The sequence below is a fragment of the Coregonus lavaretus genome, assembly GCF_964263955.1.
Source record: "Coregonus lavaretus genome assembly, chromosome: 16".
In the NCBI taxonomy this organism is placed as follows: domain Eukaryota; kingdom Metazoa; phylum Chordata; class Actinopteri; order Salmoniformes; family Salmonidae; genus Coregonus; species Coregonus lavaretus.
In genome coordinates this window covers 16,727,926-16,747,756 of record NC_140003.1, presented here as the reverse complement: position 1 = coordinate 16,747,756, position 19,831 = coordinate 16,727,926, and the positions used below count along the sequence as shown (strand labels likewise).

General features: G+C 41.8%; 2 protein-coding genes across 3 annotated transcripts in view; both read left to right on the top strand.

The window, feature by feature from the left end:
- The window catches only part of LOC311143529 (disintegrin and metalloproteinase domain-containing protein 23-like), a 43,187-nt gene extending 28,995 nt beyond the window's left edge, over positions 1 to 14,192 (top strand). The window contains exons 18-26 of one of the 2 annotated variants that reach the window (XM_084179362.1): positions 5,416 to 5,496; positions 5,588 to 5,638; positions 5,772 to 5,835; positions 5,991 to 6,096; positions 6,254 to 6,373; positions 6,679 to 6,847; positions 7,258 to 7,369; positions 9,281 to 9,371; positions 12,308 to 14,192. In XM_084179362.1, coding sequence (XP_084035488.1) covers positions 5,416 to 5,496; positions 5,588 to 5,638; positions 5,772 to 5,835; positions 5,991 to 6,096; positions 6,254 to 6,373; positions 6,679 to 6,847; positions 7,258 to 7,369; positions 9,281 to 9,371; positions 12,308 to 12,353 — 840 coding nt within the window. In that variant the 3' untranslated portion in view covers positions 12,354 to 14,192. The remainder of the gene's footprint in view (positions 1 to 5,415; positions 5,497 to 5,587; positions 5,639 to 5,771; positions 5,836 to 5,990; positions 6,097 to 6,253; positions 6,374 to 6,678; positions 6,848 to 7,257; positions 7,370 to 9,280; positions 9,372 to 12,307) is intronic. The other variant, XM_084179363.1, reaches the window with a different exon arrangement.
- Positions 14,193 to 18,811: 4,619 nt separating this feature from the next.
- Positions 18,812 to 19,676, top strand: LOC311143418 (protein FAM237A-like; the record flags this gene model as incomplete). The annotated part of the gene is made up of 2 exons (XM_084179239.1): positions 18,812 to 19,175; positions 19,528 to 19,676. The coding sequence occupies 2 exons, from the start codon at positions 18,812 to 18,814 to the stop codon at positions 19,674 to 19,676; spliced, it is 513 nt and encodes a 170-aa protein (XP_084035365.1).
- Positions 19,677 to 19,831: the final 155 nt, after the last annotated feature.

The window sequence follows — 19,831 nt, the reverse complement described above, 5'->3', positions numbered from 1 at the left end:
TTGGATGGTGTATCAGTCACTACAAAGATACAGGCGTCCTTCCTAATTGGCAGGCATCCTTCCTAACTCAGTTGCCGAAGAGGAAGGAAACCGCTCAGGGATTTCACCATGATGCCAATATTGACTTTAAAACAGTTACAGAGTTTAATGGCTATGATAGGAGAACACTGAGGATGGATCAACAACCTTGTAGTTACTCCACAATACTAACCTAATTGACAGAGTGAAAAGAAGGAAGCTTGTACAGAATAAAAATATTCCAAAACATGCATCCTGTTTGCAACAAGGCACTAAATTAATACTGCAAAAAATGTGGCAAAGCAATTCACTTTCTGTCCTGAATACAAAGTGTAGCTCAGTTGGTAGCGCATGGCACTTGCAACGCCAGGGTTGTGGGTTCGATTCCCATGTGGGACCAGTATGAAAATGTACGCGCTCACTACTGTAAGCCGCTCTGGATAAGAGTGTCTACTTAATGTAAAAAATGTGAAATGTTATGTTTGGGGCAAATCCAATAAAACACATTACTGTGTACCACTCTCCATATTTTCAAGCATAGTGGTGGCTGCATCATGTTATGGGTATGCTTGTAATCGTTAAGGACTGGGGAGTTTTTCAGGATAAAAAAGAAAAGTAATGGAGCTAAGCACAGGCAAAATCCTAAAGGAAAACCTGGTTCAGTCTGCTTTCCACCAGACACTAACCTAAAACACATTGCCAAATATACACTGGAGTTGCTTAACAAGAAGGCAGTGAATGTTCCCGAGTGGCTTGCAGGAACATTCACTTCCTTCTTGGTATGCAACTCCAGTGTATATTTGGCAATAGTTATGACTTAAATCTGCTTCAAAATCTATGGCAAGACCTGAAAATAGTTGTCTAGCAATGATCAACAACCAATTTGACAGAGCTTGAAGAATTTTGAAAAGAATAATGGGCAAATACTGTACAATCCAGGCATGCAAAGCTCTTAGAGACTTACATCTGTAATCGCTGCCAAAGGTGATTCTAACATGTCTTGACTCAGGGGTGTGAATACTTATGGAAATTAAATATTTCTGTATTTCATTTGCAAAAAAAATCCTACAATTTCTAAAAACATGTTATCACTTTGTCATTATGTGGTATTGTGTGTAGATGGGTAAAGAACATGTATTTAATCAATTTTGAATTCAGGCTGCAACACAACAAAATGTGGAATAAGTCAAGGGGTATGAATACTTTCTGAAGGCACTATTTATATGAATAGAGTGTAAATAGTACTTTTGTTGTCTCTTGGTGTCTCTTCAATATATAACTTATTTTATTTGTATTTTTTATTTGGAATTTAATGTAATATCTTATGTTGTTCTTGTCTATAACTGTTCTGTATTTGTCATGTATTTGTACATTTTATGTGGACCCCAGGAAGAGTAGCTGCTACATGTGCAGTAGCTAATGGGGAGCCTAATAAACTAAACATAAATATTTACAGTGATATACAGGTATATACACTGAGTGTACAAAACATTAAGAACATCTTCCTAATATTGAGTTGCTACAAGGTGTGGAAAGCGTTCCACAGGAATGCTGGACCATGTTGACTCCAATGCGTCCGACAGTTGTGTCAAGTTGGCTGGATGTCCATTGGGTGGTGGACCATTCTTGATACACAAGGGAAACTGTTGAGCGTGAAAAACCCAACAGCGTTACAGTTCTTGACACAAACCAATGCTCCTGGCACCTACTACCATACCCTGTTCAAAGGCACTTAAATATTTTGTCTTGCCCATTCACCCTCTGATTGGCACACATACACAATCCATGTCTCAATTGTCTCAAGGCTTAAAAATATTTGTTTAACCTGTCTCCTCCCATTCATCTACACTGATTGAAGTGGATTTGAAGTGGATTGAACCAATAAGCGATCATAGATTTCATCTGGATTCACCTGGTCAGTCTATGTCATGGAAAGAGCAGGTGTTCATAATGTTTTGTACACTCAGTGTATATACAGTCGTGGTCAAAGGTTTTGAGAATGACACAAATATTAATTTTCACAAAGTCTGCTGCCTTAGTTTTTATGATGGCAATTTGCATATACTCCAGAATGTTATGAAGAGTGATCAGATGAATTGCAATTAATTGTAAAGTCCCTCTTTGCCATGAAAATTAACTTAATCCCAAAAAAACATTTCCACTGCATTTCAGCCCTGCCACAAAAGGACCAGCTGACATCATGTCAGTGATTCTCTTGTTATCACAGGTGAGAGTGTTGACGAGGACACAGCTGGAGATCACTCTATCATGCTGATTGAGTTAGAATAACAGACTGGAAGCTTTAAAAGGAGGGTGGTGCTTGAAATCATTGTTCTTCCTCTGTTAACCATGGTTACCTGCAAGGAAACATGTGCCGTCATCATTGCTTTGCACAAAAAAGGGCTTCACAGGCAAGGATATTGCTGCTAGTAAGATTGCACCTAAATCAACAATTTATCGGATCATCATGAACTTCAAGGAGAGAGGTTAAATTGTTGTGAAGAAGGCTTCAGGGTGCCCAAGAAAGTCCAGCAAGCGCCAGGACCGTCTCCTAAAGTTGAATCAGCTGCGGGATCGGGGTACCACCAATGCAGAGCTTGCTCAGGAATGGCAGCAGGCAGGTGTGAGTGCATCTGCACGCACAGTGAGGCGAAGACTTTTGGAGGATGGCTTGGTGTCAAGAAGGGCAGCGAGGAAGCCACTTCTCTCCAGGAAAAACATCAGGGACAGGCTGATATTCTGCAAAAGTTACAGGGATTGGACTGCTGAGGACTGGGGTAAAGTCATTTTCTCTGATGAATCCCCTTTCCGATTGTTTGGGGCATCCGGAAAAAGCTTGTCCGGAGAAGACAAGGTGAGCGCTACCATCAGTCCTGTGTCATGCCAACAGTAAAGCATCCTGAGACCATTCATGTGTGGGGTTGCTTCTCAGCCAAGGGAGTGGGCTCACTCACAATTTTGCCTAAGATCACAGCCATTAATAAAGAATGGTACCAACACATCCTCCGAGAGCAACTTCTCCCAACCATCCAAGAACAGTTTGGTGACGAACAATGCCTTTTTCAGCATGATGGAGCACCTTGCCATAAGGCAAAAGTGATAACTAAGTGGCTCGGGGAACAAAACATCGACATTTTGGGTCCATGGCCAGGAAACTCCCCAGACCTTAATCCCATTGAGAACTTGTGGTCAATCCTCAAGAGGCGGGTGGACAAACAAAACCCACAAATTCTGACAAACTCCAAGCATTGATTATGCAAGAATGTGCTGCCATCAGTCAGAATGTGGCCCAGAAGTTAATTGACAGCATGCCAGGGCGGATTGCAGAGGTCTTGATAAAGAAGGGTCAACACTGCAAATATTGACTCTTTGCATAGACTTAATGTAATTGTCAATAAAAGCCTTTGACACTTATGGAATGCTTGTAATTATCTGACAAAAATATCTAAAAATACTGAAGCAGTAAACTTTGTGACGACCAATACTTGTGTCATTCTCAAAACTTTTGACCACGACTGCACACAATATTCAATTAGGGTAAAAAACGCTGTTTGGCATTTATTGTCAGGAATCTTGCCATGGAGGCAGCTCTGCAGAGTGGTCACTAGCTGGCACAGCCACAAAGTCATAAAATCTGATTTTAAACCTAAACTTAACCTGGACATGTAGATAATCAGGCATTTGATCTTAAATCTCTGTCCTGTGCGGGGGTGGGTGAATGAGCCACATTTGTATGTGAAACTGAGTTGAGCACATTGGCCATATTCGTAATTCCCCGCCGGAAACTTGTCCAAGAAGGTTTCCCTTTTCTCTGGTGGGTAACCTCTGGGCACACGCTGGTTGAATCAACGTTGTTTCCACGTCATTTCAATGAAATGACGTTGAACCAATGTGGAATAGACGTTGAATTGACGTCTGTGCCCAGTGGGTAGTCAGATTTGACCACAAAGTCTCTCACGTTTGGGGGTCTTTTAAAGACCATACGTGGGTGATGTTTAAAGATGGGTTTCAGTTGTGGGTCAATGTCAACAATGTACCAGTGCTTACTGATAATATCCTTAAATGCCTTCCCCAATGGTGAGTATTGGGTGAAGCATGAGGGGACATGTTCTGCTTTTTCTTAAACTTTTGGTCGAAGGCTTTCCAACTGTGTTAGCCCTTCAAAATGATCATTGGCGTGTTTTACCCAATTGTCTTATTACCTCCTTTCCTTAAACCTTTGTGTGAGGTCCGTGGTCTGTTTCTGGTAAGAAGAATCAGAGCTACATATTCTTCTAATGCGGCTGAATTTAGACTTTTAATGAGTGGACATGGATTGAAACGGTCACCTCTAAGGAGTGTGTTCCTGTCCGTAGATTTCCTGTAGAGATCTGTAGAGAGGGAGATTTTGTCCTTAATAACCATCACATCAAGAAAACTGATTTGGGATAGGTCTTAATTAATGGTTAAAAGGAGGTGCTCATTCAAAGAGTTTAGACAAGCATGGAGTTCCAAGAGTTCTTCCTGAGTCCCTGAATAGATCAGGAAAATATCATCTAAATATCTCAGAATTAGGAAAATATTGGGGAGAAAGGAGTTCAGTTCTGGATTCAGCACCACCTGTTTTTCAAACCATCCTCAGCCAAGTCCACAATACAATTGGTGCTGGGAAGAGCATTGAGGTAGAACTTGAGAGCCTGTAGGCCACCCTGGTGGGGGATGTTAATATATAGACTGGTAACATCAAAAGTACACAGAATATAATTTACTGGTATGTGGTCCACAGATTTCAGAAGATTGAGCAAATCAATAGAGTCACTGGTGTACGTGGGTAAAGAGCTCGGCCAGGGTTTCGCAAAATGTTCCACAAAGGTAGAAATGTTCTGTTTCAGAGATCCGTTACTACTCACAAGGGGCCTGCCTGGTATAGGTGGCATCATGCTCTTGTGAATTTTGGGGAGAGCGTACATGACTGGTGTGGTTGGTCAGTCAACTTTCATATACTCAAATTCTGTCTTTGTAATCTTCATTTCATTCTAAAACTTAGATCAGATCATGGATCAGAGACTTGAATATATATCACTGTAAATATTTATCACATTACTCATGTACAGTTATATACTATATTGAATGTTGATATTGTGAACCTACAGTATATTTTATATTTGTACCTCTTGCTTCAGGAAGTGATGTCATTGAGCACTGCCCCTATATATAAGACCTTCCAACCCCACCTGGGATATGGATGCCTAATGAAGACCTAAGGGTCGAAACGTTGTATCAATAAAATCACATGGGAGCATGAACAGCAGTGTGCAGCGTCTTCCTTTAGATTTTTTCTTTTTTCTTTGTGTTGCATGAGATACCAAAGAATAGGACCGGAAATTCCACTCTCTTGTTTTTTTCTCCCTCTGTCAGTTCTACCCGCGAGGTTATAGTTGTCGCTATGCGGTGAATGACTGTGACATCTCAGAGACATGCTCAGGGGACTCTGGCCAGGTGAGTTGGGCTCTAACTATTATTCATTTCTGAGAAAGGATTAAACTTTCAGCTCTGTTAAAAGGAAATATTTGTATATTGTTCATTGTAGTGCCCTCCTAACCTTCACAAACAAGATGGCTACCACTGTCAAGTCAACCAGGTGGGCAGCATGTTCACTGAGACACAACGACATACTCATATCTATTCAGATTGTATGATTCAGAAAAGGTTTGTCACCATAAGCTTGCTTGAACAGATAGGGAATTAATGAGTGTGCCCTTTTGTCTCTTTAGGGACGCTGCTACGGTGGAGAGTGCAAGACCAGGGGGAACCAGTGCAAATACCTCTGGGGTCCAAGTAAGTTCAAAATCCCTCTTGCTTAAGTTGGTTTACTCACTACAAGATATGCAAGATCTGTAATCAAAAAGGCATTGAGACAGAATCTGAGACGGCTGCCTGCACTCCAGTGATGTTAGCTTGTTGTGAGGTGTGGTCATCCTCCCTTAATGCAGAGGCGGGAGGCTCTGAGAAGTTCTGCTATGAGAAGCTCAATACAGAGGGAACAGAGAAGGGAAACTGTGGGATGGATGGAGAAAAATGGCTCCAGTGCAGCAAGCAGTGAGTTGAACATGATACCAAATATACACTGCTGTACACTGTAGTTATGCACTATACCAGAACAAACATTAAAGTATTGCTGTATCTGTTCTACATCAATGTATTCACAAAGTATCAGTGTTCCTTTAGCTCTAACTCTCTCGGACTCTGTCTGCAGCGATGTGTTCTGTGGGTTCCTGCTGTGCAGCAACATTGGACGCAACCCCCGCATCGGCATGATGAAGGGAGACATCACCCCCACCTCCTTCAACCATCAGGGCAGGCTGGTGGACTGCAGGTGAACACAACTGTCTCACCTCACCTGTCAACACACAGAGACAACATAAGGATACTATTTTACATTTTAGCAGATGCTCTTATCCAGAGCGACTTACAGTTAGTGAGTACATACATTTTCATACTTTTTAATACTGGCCCCCCGTGGGAATCGAACCCACAACCCTGGCGTTGCAAACACCATGCTCTACCAACTGAGCTACACAGGATCTAATTATCTCACTATCTCACCTAATTAGCTACTATCTCACCTCTCTCCTACGGCACGCTCTCTCTCTCACTCTCTCTCTCTCTCTCCCTCCACAGTGGTGGCCATGTTCTTTTGGATGATGAGACTGACTTAGGCTACGTGGAGGACGGGACGCCCTGTGGGCCGTCCATGATGTGCCTTGACCGCAAGTGTCTGCCCATCCAGTCCCTCAACATGAGCGCCTGCCCCAGCGGGCCCAACAGCCAAGTGTGCTCAGCCCACGGGGTGAGTCCAGGGGAGCTGCTTCCCCCTATAGGTGTACCCATATGAGCCCATTACTGCAACCTTGAATGCTCTATTATTAGCCATAAGTGTTCACAATGGTATCTCCAATTACACAGTGTAAACAAGTGACATATTCACTACAATTTCAACAAGCGTGTAAAATCTCGTCCCCAGCATGTGGTAGCAATTGAGCCTGGGACGTATTCACTTGTTAATAATAATAATAATATGCCATTTAGCAGATGCTTTTATCCAAAGCGACTTACAGTCATGTGCGCATACATTTTTACATATGGGTGGTCCCGGGGATTGAACCCACTACCCTGCTCTACCAATTGAGCTACAATGGAGCATAGGTTAATGAACTCCTCCCTGCCACCTCTCTTTCTCCCTCTATCATACCTGGCCAGGTGTGTAACAATGAGGCGACGTGCACCTGTGACACCACATGGGCGGGGACAGACTGCAGCATGCCTGACCCCCCCAAGGAGCCTGCACCCTCAGAAGATGAAGGACCCAAGGGTTTGTTTCCATCTCGTTTTCAGAACGTCCCTATCTCCTCTCCATGATAGACTAAATAACATGCTTTCTTGAGTACAGCCATTCCATTGAGTTTTGTATAACTTTTCCAGTATGTTAATATGTAAATGTTTTTCAAGTACCCTCTTCTGTCTAAAGATCATAGCTACATGTCACAGAACATTTACACATGTCAATGTGATTGAAAGGTCATTCAAAGATGGCGCTGGTTTTAACTAGTGTGCCTTTTAGTTCTTGTTTGTCTGTTTTCATGTATAATTGTTTAATGCTTTTTTTTACTTTTATTGCTGTTTTTATTGGTTTAAGTTTAATTTATTTATTTCTGCTTTTATTGCTCTTATTGCTTTACTACCATGTTTTATTGTTATTTTATTGTTGTTTTTTAAAGTGCTAATTGTAACAGCACTTTAAGCTGCTATTGCTTGTATGAAAGGTGCTATACAAACCAAGTTTATTATTATCATTAATATAATTATAATAACATGGAACAGGCACACAGATACGTCTAATCATTCCCAGGAGAATAGAGAAAGATGTTCTAGCTGAGGCCTCTAGCTGCTAATATCACCACGCATCACAAATATAGGGAGCCTATTGAACATTAACACATAGTCATGTCTGACTATTTCTATTGGCAGTTATAAGTCAGTGGATTTCCTAGGGCTTTTGACACAGGGGGAGGGGAGGCGGAATGGACAGTTGCCAAGAGAACGGCATCACTCTACCTATGTTACTGAAGCAGAACAGAAGCCTGCTGTTTGTTGTGACCAGGTGGTAATAATGATAATGCTCCTTTTCCCTCTGCGCAGTGAGCGTGGCAACTAACAGGCTGATAGGGGCAGTAGCAGGGACCATTCTGGCCCTGGGGGTGATTTTTGGAGGCACAGGGTGGGGAATAGAGTAAGCATCTTTCTCCCTTTCCACAGCTCTTCCTCTCATTGTGGTGCCTCAGTGTGGGGGCTGAGGGTCTCGTGACCCGGCCTGAGCCCGTGTGTGCGTCCTGGTGGCTTTGTCTCGTGTTGGTGGTGACCATATAAATGTCATGTGATTGGATGTTTCAGTGTCATGTGATTGATCGATGGATTCCCCTCTTCCCACCATTTCCTGTTGTTCCCCCATTATTATTAGTCTCTCTCTTCTTCTTTTTTCCTCCTTCTTCTTCTTCTTCTTCTTCTTCCTCTTCTTCCTCTTCTTTTTATTACTCGTCATGTGGCTCCTCTTCTGATCCTCTCCTTTCTGGGGCATGTGGGGCATGGAGATAGACCCCAGTCAAGGGAAGTGATCCGCAGTGAGAGAGCCTGTCTGTCAGTGGTGGGCTGTGTGGTGACTGGGACTCCCAAAGAGTGCCTTGTGGTCATTTTCCACGATTCACATCCTCATATAGATCACCTGTCAGAACCTTCATGCAACCTGTCATCGGAAGCTAATGTGGGTTAGGGTGAGACTGTAGCTAGGTGCATGCTACCATAAAGGAGTAAAACAACTCAGTTTAAAATAATACAGTAAGAGAGGTCTATGATCTCCTGCGGTTTGCTATGTGCTAACCACCATGTGTATTGGGACCATTGCTCTGCCCAACTTTTCAACTTAGTGGTCTCAGTCTTTTCATAACCTCCGCCTGTAGACAATAGGGTCCCTGAAATGTAGACTTGACCTTTGAATTTACAAGCAAAGTGCTACATCACATCAGATTCACAATCACTACTACCATGGTAACATATTGTAGAAGGGCCTGATAAGCATGCAAAAATATACCATAGAGGTAATTAGTCAGTTCAATGGAGATTCTCATGCTATGTGTTCTTGTTCTTAACATCTGTGTAAGATCATCCATGTGTAGAGAAGTGCCATACGTGAGGCGCTCATGTCTTTCTCCCCCGTAACCCTTCGCAGGTCCTAGTGCCACCAATCTTATAATAGGTTCCATCGCCGGAGCCATCCTGGTGGCTGCCATAGTGCTGGGGGGGACTGGATGGGGCTTTAAGTAAGCAACACGCCGCATGTCTCTCCTACCGTGACTCTGGCATCCCTGCTGCTGCTTATTGACACCAGGGTTTGAGCTCCTGCTACAGAATATAGACCCAGGGGGACACACAAATATACCTGATATGTTTGTCAGATGAACCACACATAGACTTACATAGTAAGCAGTAAACACACACTTAACATAGATATATTTAAAGTAATCTTGCCTGTGCTCATGATATTGTCTTAAAGTAACTGTCCAGTGAAAACCTCACTTTTAATAGTTCATATTCTGTTAACTCATACCCAAATAATGTTGTTGACTCATCCTATACTTGTATTTGTGGCCAAAGCATAAATTGGAGAAAAAAAAAACACTTCAAAAACCACACCTCAAACTAGTATCTCAAACAGACCGTTTAAAAAATGCTTGCTATTTCCTCATAGAGGATGATGTCATCCTCCTGAGGAGACTCAGCTGGCCAATCAGCAGTCTACTCGCATGAATATTTTTTAGGACCAGTATACGCCCACACCATTCGAACACAGAAAAGCTGTTTTTTAACAGTACAATTGGAAGGAAAACTATTTAATACATATTTCATAGAAATCTGGAAACATTGGACAGTTACTTTAAAGGTCCACAATCAGTAATATAGGGTGATTATCATAGAGATTATGTTGGGGAGGTGGGGGGCATCTGTGCGTCTGTGGCAGAACCTCAAACTGAGAAGACGGGCACAGCTCAAAGCTTGACGTGCATGTTCAATACAGTTACTAAACCTGCTGGTTAGGGCGGAAGGTAGCTTAGCGGTTAGAGCGTTGGGCCAGTAACAGAAAGGTTGCTGGTTCAAATATCTGAGCCGTTAAGGTGAAAGATCTGTTGATGTGTCCTTGAGCAAGGCACTTAACCCTAATTTGCTCCAAGGGTGCTGTACTACTATGGGTGACCCTGTAAAATAAAACATTTCACTGCACCTATCTGGTGTATGTGACAGTAAAACCTTTTGGGGGAGGAGGGGTTAGCAGAAAAATAATTTAATCAGTTGTATAAGAGCACTTGTAGACCAAACTGTTCTTACTACTAATTTAGTCTATGGATTAAGATTATACCTCCTTGACACATACTCTTCCAGATTGTACATGTCTACACTGAGTATACCAAACATTAGGAACATCTTCCGAATATTGAGTTGCACCCCCCTTGCCCTCAGAACAGCCTCAATTCGTCTGGGCATGGACTCTACAAAGTGTCGAAAGCGTTCCACAGGGATGCTAGCCCATGTTGACTCCAATGCTTCCCACAGTTGTGTTAAGTTGGCTGGATGTCCTTTGGGTGGTGGACCATTCTTGATACACACGGGAAACTGTTGAGTGTGAAAAACCCAGCAGCATTGCAGTTCTTGACACAAACCGGTACGCCTGGCACCTATTACCATACCCCGTTCAAAGGCACTTAAATCTTTTGTCTTTCCCATTCACCCTTGAATAACACACATACACAATCCATATCTCAATTGTCTCAAGGCTTAAAAATCCTTCTTTAACCTGTTTCCTCCCCTTCATCTACACTGATTGAAGTGGATTTAACAAGTGACATCAATAAGGGATCATAGCTTTCACCTGGATTCACCTAGTCAGTCTATGTCATGGAAAGAGCAGGTGTTCTTAATGTTTTGTACATTCAGTGTATAATACATAGCCAGCTAGTTTACTGTGTGATGCAGTATGCTATGTTCACTAATCTGAGGTATCAAGTGGCAATCGCTCACTAGTAAGCCTGCTGTCTCAAGCAACAGGGGTGTTACACACCCTAAATCTAAAGTAGGAAAAAGAAGGAGTTGATAAGTATAATACTGCAGCCACCAAAGCATGCCAGTTAGCAAAGCATCATGTTTCTCACCCCAAAAAATATTTCTGCATGTAGACTTGGTTGACTTGGAGAAGGTCAGTTCATTGCACAAAGGCTGAGCCCAACTCAGGATGACATGCTCCTGGGTTACCATACTCTTATCACTACCATAATCTTTTTCTCAATCTGGTACGAGGGTTCAAGGGTGAGAGTTTAAGCGGAAGTGGTGAGAGAGAAGCCAGGGCCATATTGTTGGCCGCAGCCTTTGTGCCATGGCTGGCCACACCCACCTGGATGGCCAGGCTCCGCCCTAGAGCAGAGCAGGACTCCTGGACCCGCCCACACCAGCTGCCATTGCTGCCTGCTTCACAGACCTGGTACAGAAACGGCGCATTGAGCTGCATGACCCACAAAGCACATCAATAGAGCCACCTCCCACTGGCCTACTATTGAAACAGGTGCATGACAGACTGCTAGAAGCCCCACATCAAGCCACATTACGGGGAGGTTATGCATAACTCTCCTGTTGGTGTTATCTTGTTGTTGGTGTTGTTGTCGTTGTTGTTGTTGTTGATGTGTTGTTGTTGTCTCCTCTTTCCCCCTTTTATAGAGTACATTTTTGTTGTCTCTCTCTCTCTCCCCCCAGATGGTAATGTTTTGAATGGAACTAATGTATTTTCCTGTCAGAGATGGTAATGAGAGATACATGTCCTATCCTTGTCTTGTGTTTTGGAAAGCTAACTGTATGCCACATGGACTAGCACATACTCTTCTCATTGCCTCCAGCACCATACTGTGCTTGTAAATTTGAAACACAAAAGGGATGTCATTACAATGCAGAAGAATGGACAATCTGAAAGACTAACAACAACAATACACATACCAATAGTGAACATATCAAATCAATCTAGGGGATCTAGTGACCTCACTGAAGCACGTAGCTGCAGTGAGCAGTCCAGTATGAAACCACAAGATATGGCTCCTGTTGTTGAAGAGATGAGTGTGGCTGCTTCTCTATGGTGCACTGACTGTATCACAATCACCGGTTATATACCATGTATTGATCCCTGTCTTCTTTCCCCAACTCTCCCCTGAACGTGAAGAAATGTGAAGAAGCGACGGTACGACCCCAACGCCAGTGCCATATAAGGCCGGAGGAGAGGTCGAAGGGCACAGAGGGATCCTCTGGACTGCACTTACAGCTGCTGATTTTTGGCATTAGATTTACTTGAAAAGGAAATAGAGGACAATTTAACAAATTCCATCTTAGTCATGTAGAAATGCAGCCTTCTTCAACCCCATCCACCTAACAACCCCATCCTGATCTCTAGAGCCACAGAACTCCGCTCTTTTTCCTTTCATCGTTAGTGCCAGTGCACAGGCGTTCAGGCGGAACTCACACCATTATATTCTCTCACCAGGCATGATTTCCCGCACAGAGTGTGCAGCTCGCTGGCTCTGGCATGAGGAGCCCTCGCTAATGGACTCTGCATGGCTACCAAAGCTATGAACAACACACAGCAAAAAAAGAGAGAAGTCACTACTGAATCGTCAAATGGAGGAGATAGCCTCATTAAAAAACAAACCCGGTGGTACCCTGAAACGGCCCCTCCTTAGGTCACCACTAGGAGAGGAGGAAGGCTGCATGTTAGTACCCAAATGGGAAATGCAGACCACATTCAATAAATGGAAGTATATATCGGGCAACATTGTACATAAAAGAAGAGAAAAAGTTCAGATTCTGAAATATAACATATCATTTTACACTGACACACTCTGCTTCTGTTTTATCTTTAAGCATGTTGTATAGCGGGTGTTTTTGGCAATGTTGATATAAAACAGTAACGCAATTATCATTTGGGCCAAAATGCTATGGATAACCAGACAATGTCATAATCTGTCTATTAGGTGTTACCACACGCTACATTCTGTATTTATCCAATATAGAGGTCAAGGGTCAGGTTCAGTATAAACAGGACAGAGCAGAGGTCAGATTTAGGGGTCTACATGTGTCTTCTCTAGAGGTCAGGGCACAGCGATGATGACAGAAAGATAGATCACAGATTATCCAGTCTATGAATGACGTCATGGGGTTTCTTAAGTACTTCCAGTAGTGACTCAAAAGCCAAAGAATCAATCACGTGGAATGTTTGGATGTTGTCGCACACAGAGCACTTTCCCCTTTGTCTGCAATCTGTGTGCCTCTCTCTCCCAGTGCTGCAGACAGGCACGCAGTGTGTCCCTGCAGATTAGTCCCACCTGTGTTATCAGGTGGTGTCACTATTTAACAGTCCTCATCAACACCCACTATACTGGCTGGCATGGCGCTCTCCATAAACTCTTACTAGAAATCAAGTTCAGCTCTACTGGTACACTGCATGCATTCACACTATAGTGGGCTTATAATTCTATAAGGGAGTCCCAAAATCTGCAAGCTAAAATATGCTACAAAAGATAGGTGCATGTCAACAAACAAAACATTTAACTTTTATTTCTATGCAAAGAAAGATATTGCACAAACTTATGGGTTATTAAATGTAATAATGATATCAGTATAAACATGGAACAAAAACCTTTGCGAATCAGCCAACCTTTTATATTCGGCCACTCCCACATCTTGTTTCATTTAGCTTCAAAGTACTGAAATAAAGAATGGAAAAGCATAATTGAATTCATATGTCCAAGTGAAAAGCGAAAGAACATCCTTTTACATTTGTGGAATCGAAGAACATATTATTTTTGTGTGTTTTTCAACCAATCTAAGATGACATTTCTCTAATCTGACATACTGTATGTGCCGAGGCCTCAACAGGTTACTTTTCCAGGACTTTAGTTTCCAGCCCAGCTGACAGACAGACAGCTGGTGTGTTACAGGTGCTGCCATAGCACTGGCATTGTGTAAACCTCCATGTTAGTCATCATCTCGTGTCCCTATCAACACTGCATCATGTACAGTTGGACCGACGAATAAACTACTGAAGTATTTTATCCAAGAGCCTCTGTCTTTCTTATGAGCCTTAGTACTGTAAAACACAACTGTGCTTAAAGGCCCAGTGCAGACAAAATCGTGATTTTCCTGTGTTTTACATATATTTCCACACTATGAGGTTGGGAATAAAAATTTGAAATTGTGAAAATTATGAAAATGTTGTTTTAGTTTAAGAGCTGTTTGAAAAGACCGGCAGAAATGTAAGCATGTTTTGGTGGGATGGAGTATTGGCCTGCCTGGCGACATCACCAGGTGGTATAATTTAATAGACCAATAACAAAGAGAGTTTCAAACCTCTGCCAATAACGGCTAGTTTTTAGGTTATATATACCTCCCATTAGGCCCGTCCAATTAGGCCCCTCACTCAGACCTCTCCCAGACAGTCCCAGCACAATTCTTTCTTGAGAAATTGCTATTTGCTAAGAAGCTATTTTTGTTTCTTTTTGACCATTTGAATTGAAAAAATAAATAACAGTAAGGTACTTAATTGTTACCCAGAAATGATTTGATAATGAAATAAAAACAGCTTCATTGGGCCTTTAAATAATGCAGTCAAGCTACACCATAAAGATGTAGTAGAGAATGAATACAAGGTTAGAGCATGTTGCATTGCACTTGAGTCGGTATATAAATCCATCATGTGATACTGACCATATCCTGTTCTCAGACGTGTGTAATATGAACTTTGAGCGTATTATAAGCATGTAGGTAGGCCCTATGTCATGAAGAGACTGAGTCATCAGCCAGGAAGTGCAGCTCAAACTCCTCTAAATGAAGTCCTCCAAAGTGTTGATGCTTTCGTCACATACAGTGGGGAAAAAAAGTATTTAGTCAGCCACCAATTGTGCAAGTTCTCCCACTTAAAAAGATGAGAGAGGCCTGTAATTTTCATCATAGGTACACGTCAACTATGACAGACAAAATGAGAAAAAAAATCCAGAAAATCACATTGTAGGATTTTTAATGAATTTATTTGCAAATGATGGTGGAAAATAAGTATTTGGTCAATAACAAAAGTTTCTCAATACTTTGTTATACACCCTTTGTTGGCAATGACACAGGTCAAACGTTTTCTGTAAGTCTTCACAAGGTGTTCACACACTGTTGCTGGTATTTTGGCCCATTCCTCCATGCAGATCTCCTCTAGAGCAGTGATGTTTTGGGGCTGTCGCTGGGCAACACAGACTTTCAACTCCCTCCAAAGATTTTCTATGGGGTTGAGATCTGGAGACTGGCTAGGCCACTCCAGGACCTTGAAATGCTTCTTACGAAGCCACTCCTTCGTTGCCCGGGCGGTGTGTTTGGGATCATTGTCATGCTGAAAGACCCAGCCACGTTTCATCTTCAATGCCCTTGCTGATGGAAGGAGGTTTTCACTCAAAATCTCACGATACATGGCCCCATTCATTCTTTCCTTTACACGGATCAGTCGTCCTGGTCCCTTTGCAGAAAAACAGCCCCAAAGCATGATGTTTCCACCCCCATGCTTCACAGTAGGTATGGTGTTCTTTGGATGCAACTCAGCATTCTTTGTCCTCCAAAACGACGAGTTGAGTTTTTACCAAAAAGTTATATTTTGGTTTCATCTGACCATATGACATTCTCCCAATCCTCTTCTGGATCATCCAAATGCACTCTAGCAAACTTCAGACGGGCCTGGACATGTACTGGCTTAAGCAGGGGGACACGTCTGCACTGCAGGATTTGAGTCCCTGGCGGCGTAGTGTGTTACTGATGGTAGGCTTTGTTACTTTGGTCCCAGCTCTCTGCAGGTCATTCACTAGGTCCCCCCGTGTGGTTCTGGGATTTTTGCTCACCGTTCTTGTGATCATTTTGACCCCACGGGGTGAGATCTTGCGTGGAGCCCCAGATCGAGGGAGATTATCAGTGGTCTTGTATGTCTTCCATTTCCTAATAATTGCTCCCACAGTTGATTTCTTCAAACCAAGCTGCTTACCTATTGCAGATTCAGTCTTCCCAGCCTGGTGCAGGTCTACAATTTTGTTTCTGGTGTCCTTTGACAGCTCTTTGGTCTTGGCCATAGTGGAGTTTAGAGTGTGACTGTTTGAGGTTGTGGACTGGTGTCTTTTATACTGATAACAAGTTCAAACAGGTGCCATTAATACAGGTAACGAGTGGAGGACAGAGGAGCCTCTTAAATAAGAAGTTACAGGTCTGTGAGAGCCAGAAATCTTGCTTGTTTGTACGTGACCAAATACTTATTTTCCACCATAATTTGCAAATAAATTCATAAAAAATCCTACAATGTGATTTTCTTGATTTTTTTTCTCAATTTGTCTGTCATAGTTGATGTGTACCTGTGATGAAAATTACAGGCCTCTCTCATATTTTTAAGTGGGAGAACTTGCACAATTGGTGGCTGACTAAATACTTTTTTCCCCCACTGTATGTACAGTATAACAAAACCTTTCCAAGTGTTTATACCATCTAATGAATAATGATTCCTGAATTTCCTGCCTATAATCACTCTAACATTATGATTTGAACTTTAATATTCCCAATTTGACGGAGGTGATTGCTTCCTTTAATTGAAAGACAATTCTAGTGTAGTATCCAGTCAAAACACCAGAGAGAGAAAAGGTGGAATATCCATCATAAAACCCCTCTTAATGCGTCATTAAAGGGATGAATGACTTAGTGGCAGCCCACCGCAGCCCACTTATCTATGGCCTCTCACTAAGGCTGCAATTAACTCTTAGATCACGAGTACATGTGGCATTTCACTAAAAGCATCTGCACACTGCTTACGTAGCACACTAGTACTCTTGTGTGTTTAGTCTGCACTGAAACTGGAAATGAGGACTTTCCACGTTGACCCAGAGTCAGATCTCCTGCTGTCTTCCTCTCTATGACTCTTCAGCTTGAATGAAACTGGGCAGTACTCATGGCAGCAGTCTGACTCATTCACTCAGGAATATGGCTCTACCTGAACTACTTGAAATAGGAGTGTAGTCATCCCTGAGATGTTATTTAGGATATGCAAATTATCTAAGAAGTTCTGTAAGAAATTCTGATATCTGAATAAAGTAATGGTTCTTTGCACAAGGTTGCAAACAGAGGAGATCCAAAAGTATTAATTTTTTGTAAAAACAACAAATTGTTGCATTATGAATGGGGTCAGTTTTTCCTAACCTATGACCTAACAAGGAAACATTTATTATGATTAACCTCATAAGGATCTGACCTTTTTTTCAATTTTCGCCTAAAATGACATACCCAAGTCTAACTGCCTGTAGCTCTCCCGAGAATAACTGCCTGTAATAACTACTGTAAATTGGACAGTGCAGTTAGATTAACAAGAATGTAATATTTCTGCCCATATAAGACATGTCTATGTCCTGGAAAGTTTGCTGTTACTTACAACAGTCATGCTAATCACACTAGCGCACGTTAGCGCAACCATCCCGTATACTGGACACCGATCCCATAGAGGTTAAAACATGCAACAGAAAGTAATCAACCAAATAGCCTGTTTCATGAACATGTGTTTACTTGCTTACTCCTGGACTTGCTTTCTTATCAATAAATATGTCTTATAATATCTCTGAAAGGTTTAGTCACAATTTCAGTTGTTTTGTTTATACAAGCTTTAACCACAGACCAGAGGCATAATCCAAGGTTGTTCATAAAACCACATTTTCAGTTCAGATGGCTTTTTAATATATTTATGAAATATTGTAGTTTTTATTTATTCTGTTTTTGTATAGGTGATTTAAAAACAAAGGAACAGATTGATGCACTGCCAAAGAGGAAGGTCTAGGTCATAGCCTATGTGGCAAAAAAAGAGAATAGAATCACCCTGGGAACCCTCCCTCCAATGTAACATTCCTGAAGAATTATGTGTAACAATGTACATTTCAATTAACATTTTAAGAAAATGATGAATCCTTCCAAAAGAACTCAGCATGTGACAGTCAGACAGTGTTCAATCACTTCCATTGGAACGCTACTAAACTCTTTGGCCGTCCCCCTTAGATAGACTGACGTACTGTACATGAGAGCAAACAGATGCGCATCTAAACATCGAGGGCTGCACAAACTACATCACTCTCCAAAAGGTAAGTCCCTGTTTTGCATCTGATGTATTTTATGAGTTTTTTCATGTACATTTCATAGAAACCTGAAATTAGAACGTTTTGTTTGAGAAATATTTGTTGCCAGGTTAATCTTGCAAAATGTACTTTATTTGGAATAATAAAGCAGTTTAAAATAAAAGCTTAGTAGGCCTATCACTTTTATTATATTTCCTTACTCAACAGTTATATGCCTATTTTTCATCAATATTTGGCATGTTATTTATTCAAAAATGGAAGGTCCTATATTTGTTTGGAACATATGACTTTATCTGGAATTTATGGAAAAATTACTATGTTTTAATCTTTACCATTTCAAGGGAAAAGTTTATTCTGAGAACATGTAAATTCCTATAGGGTATCTTTAAAAATAGCCTAATTCAAATATCCATTCTGAAAACAGAATGTGGTGATAACATTATGTTTGATTAGAGAAAAAGTTGTATTTGTGAATATTGATGTCATTCATGTGTTCCTAACACTTACATTCTGTCTCAATGCAGATGGATACTATAATCCTCAACATGTTTCTGGCTATGGTGCTGCTCATGGGGTGTGTGTGTGTGGTACCTCTCCAAGGTCAGAAGCCAGGACAGGTGGACCCCCTGACTCTGAGCAGGGCTTCACAGTGCTGGACCTCCTCCTCAGAACTCCTGCTGGAGATGCGCTCCCCGAGGATCGCAGACACTGTGCCTGCCTTCTGGGACCTGATGGTGTTCCTCAAGTCGTCAGACAACAGGAAGCACAGTGCTCTATTCTGGGACCTGGCCCAGGTTTTCTGGGACATCTATGTGGATTGTGTCCTGTCCCGGACCCATGGACTGGGGAGGCGCCAGCTAACTTGGCCCCATGAGCAGATCACTGCCATGCGCTCTCTCATCACTGACAGTAAGTGCCTGTCTCTGACACTTTTCTCTCCAGTTTACAGTTTGGGCATGGATCATTTTTAAGGAGGCTACCTAGGTTCTGTCTGTGTGTACAGGATACATTTTCTATTGCAACTTATATCAAGGCTGATCTGGTGCCATAATAATAACACAGCAGTAGCCTATAAACATGTGTTGTGAGATACTGACTGCTATGTTGTGTATTGCTGTACATATCATTGATTAGTAAATTGTTAAAAGATAATTATTATGAGATGATGGGATCTGCTCTGTACCCATTAGTATGCTTAAATCTCTGAATCAAACATATTCACCACCAGTAATGAATCCGTTTTTCTGACTTTATCTTGCAGAATCTTTTGTTCAGGACTCACATACTAACTTCTCCAAACTGAAGGAGTCATCTCAGGGCTGGCTCAAGATCCATATTCAGCACTTTGGACCAGGCATTTTAAATCACATCATTCGTACCAGGGGGATCAAGAGTAGATATATTCTTTAACCACGCATAATAATTCAACCATGTCCATATGTCCTATTGACTTTTTCTACTTTTGATGTGTTGAATAAAAATATTACATTGAGAGTGTTTCTCTAAGTGTATGTTCTGTGTATGACAATGCGTGGATGATAGTGTACATTTGTGAGGATTACGAC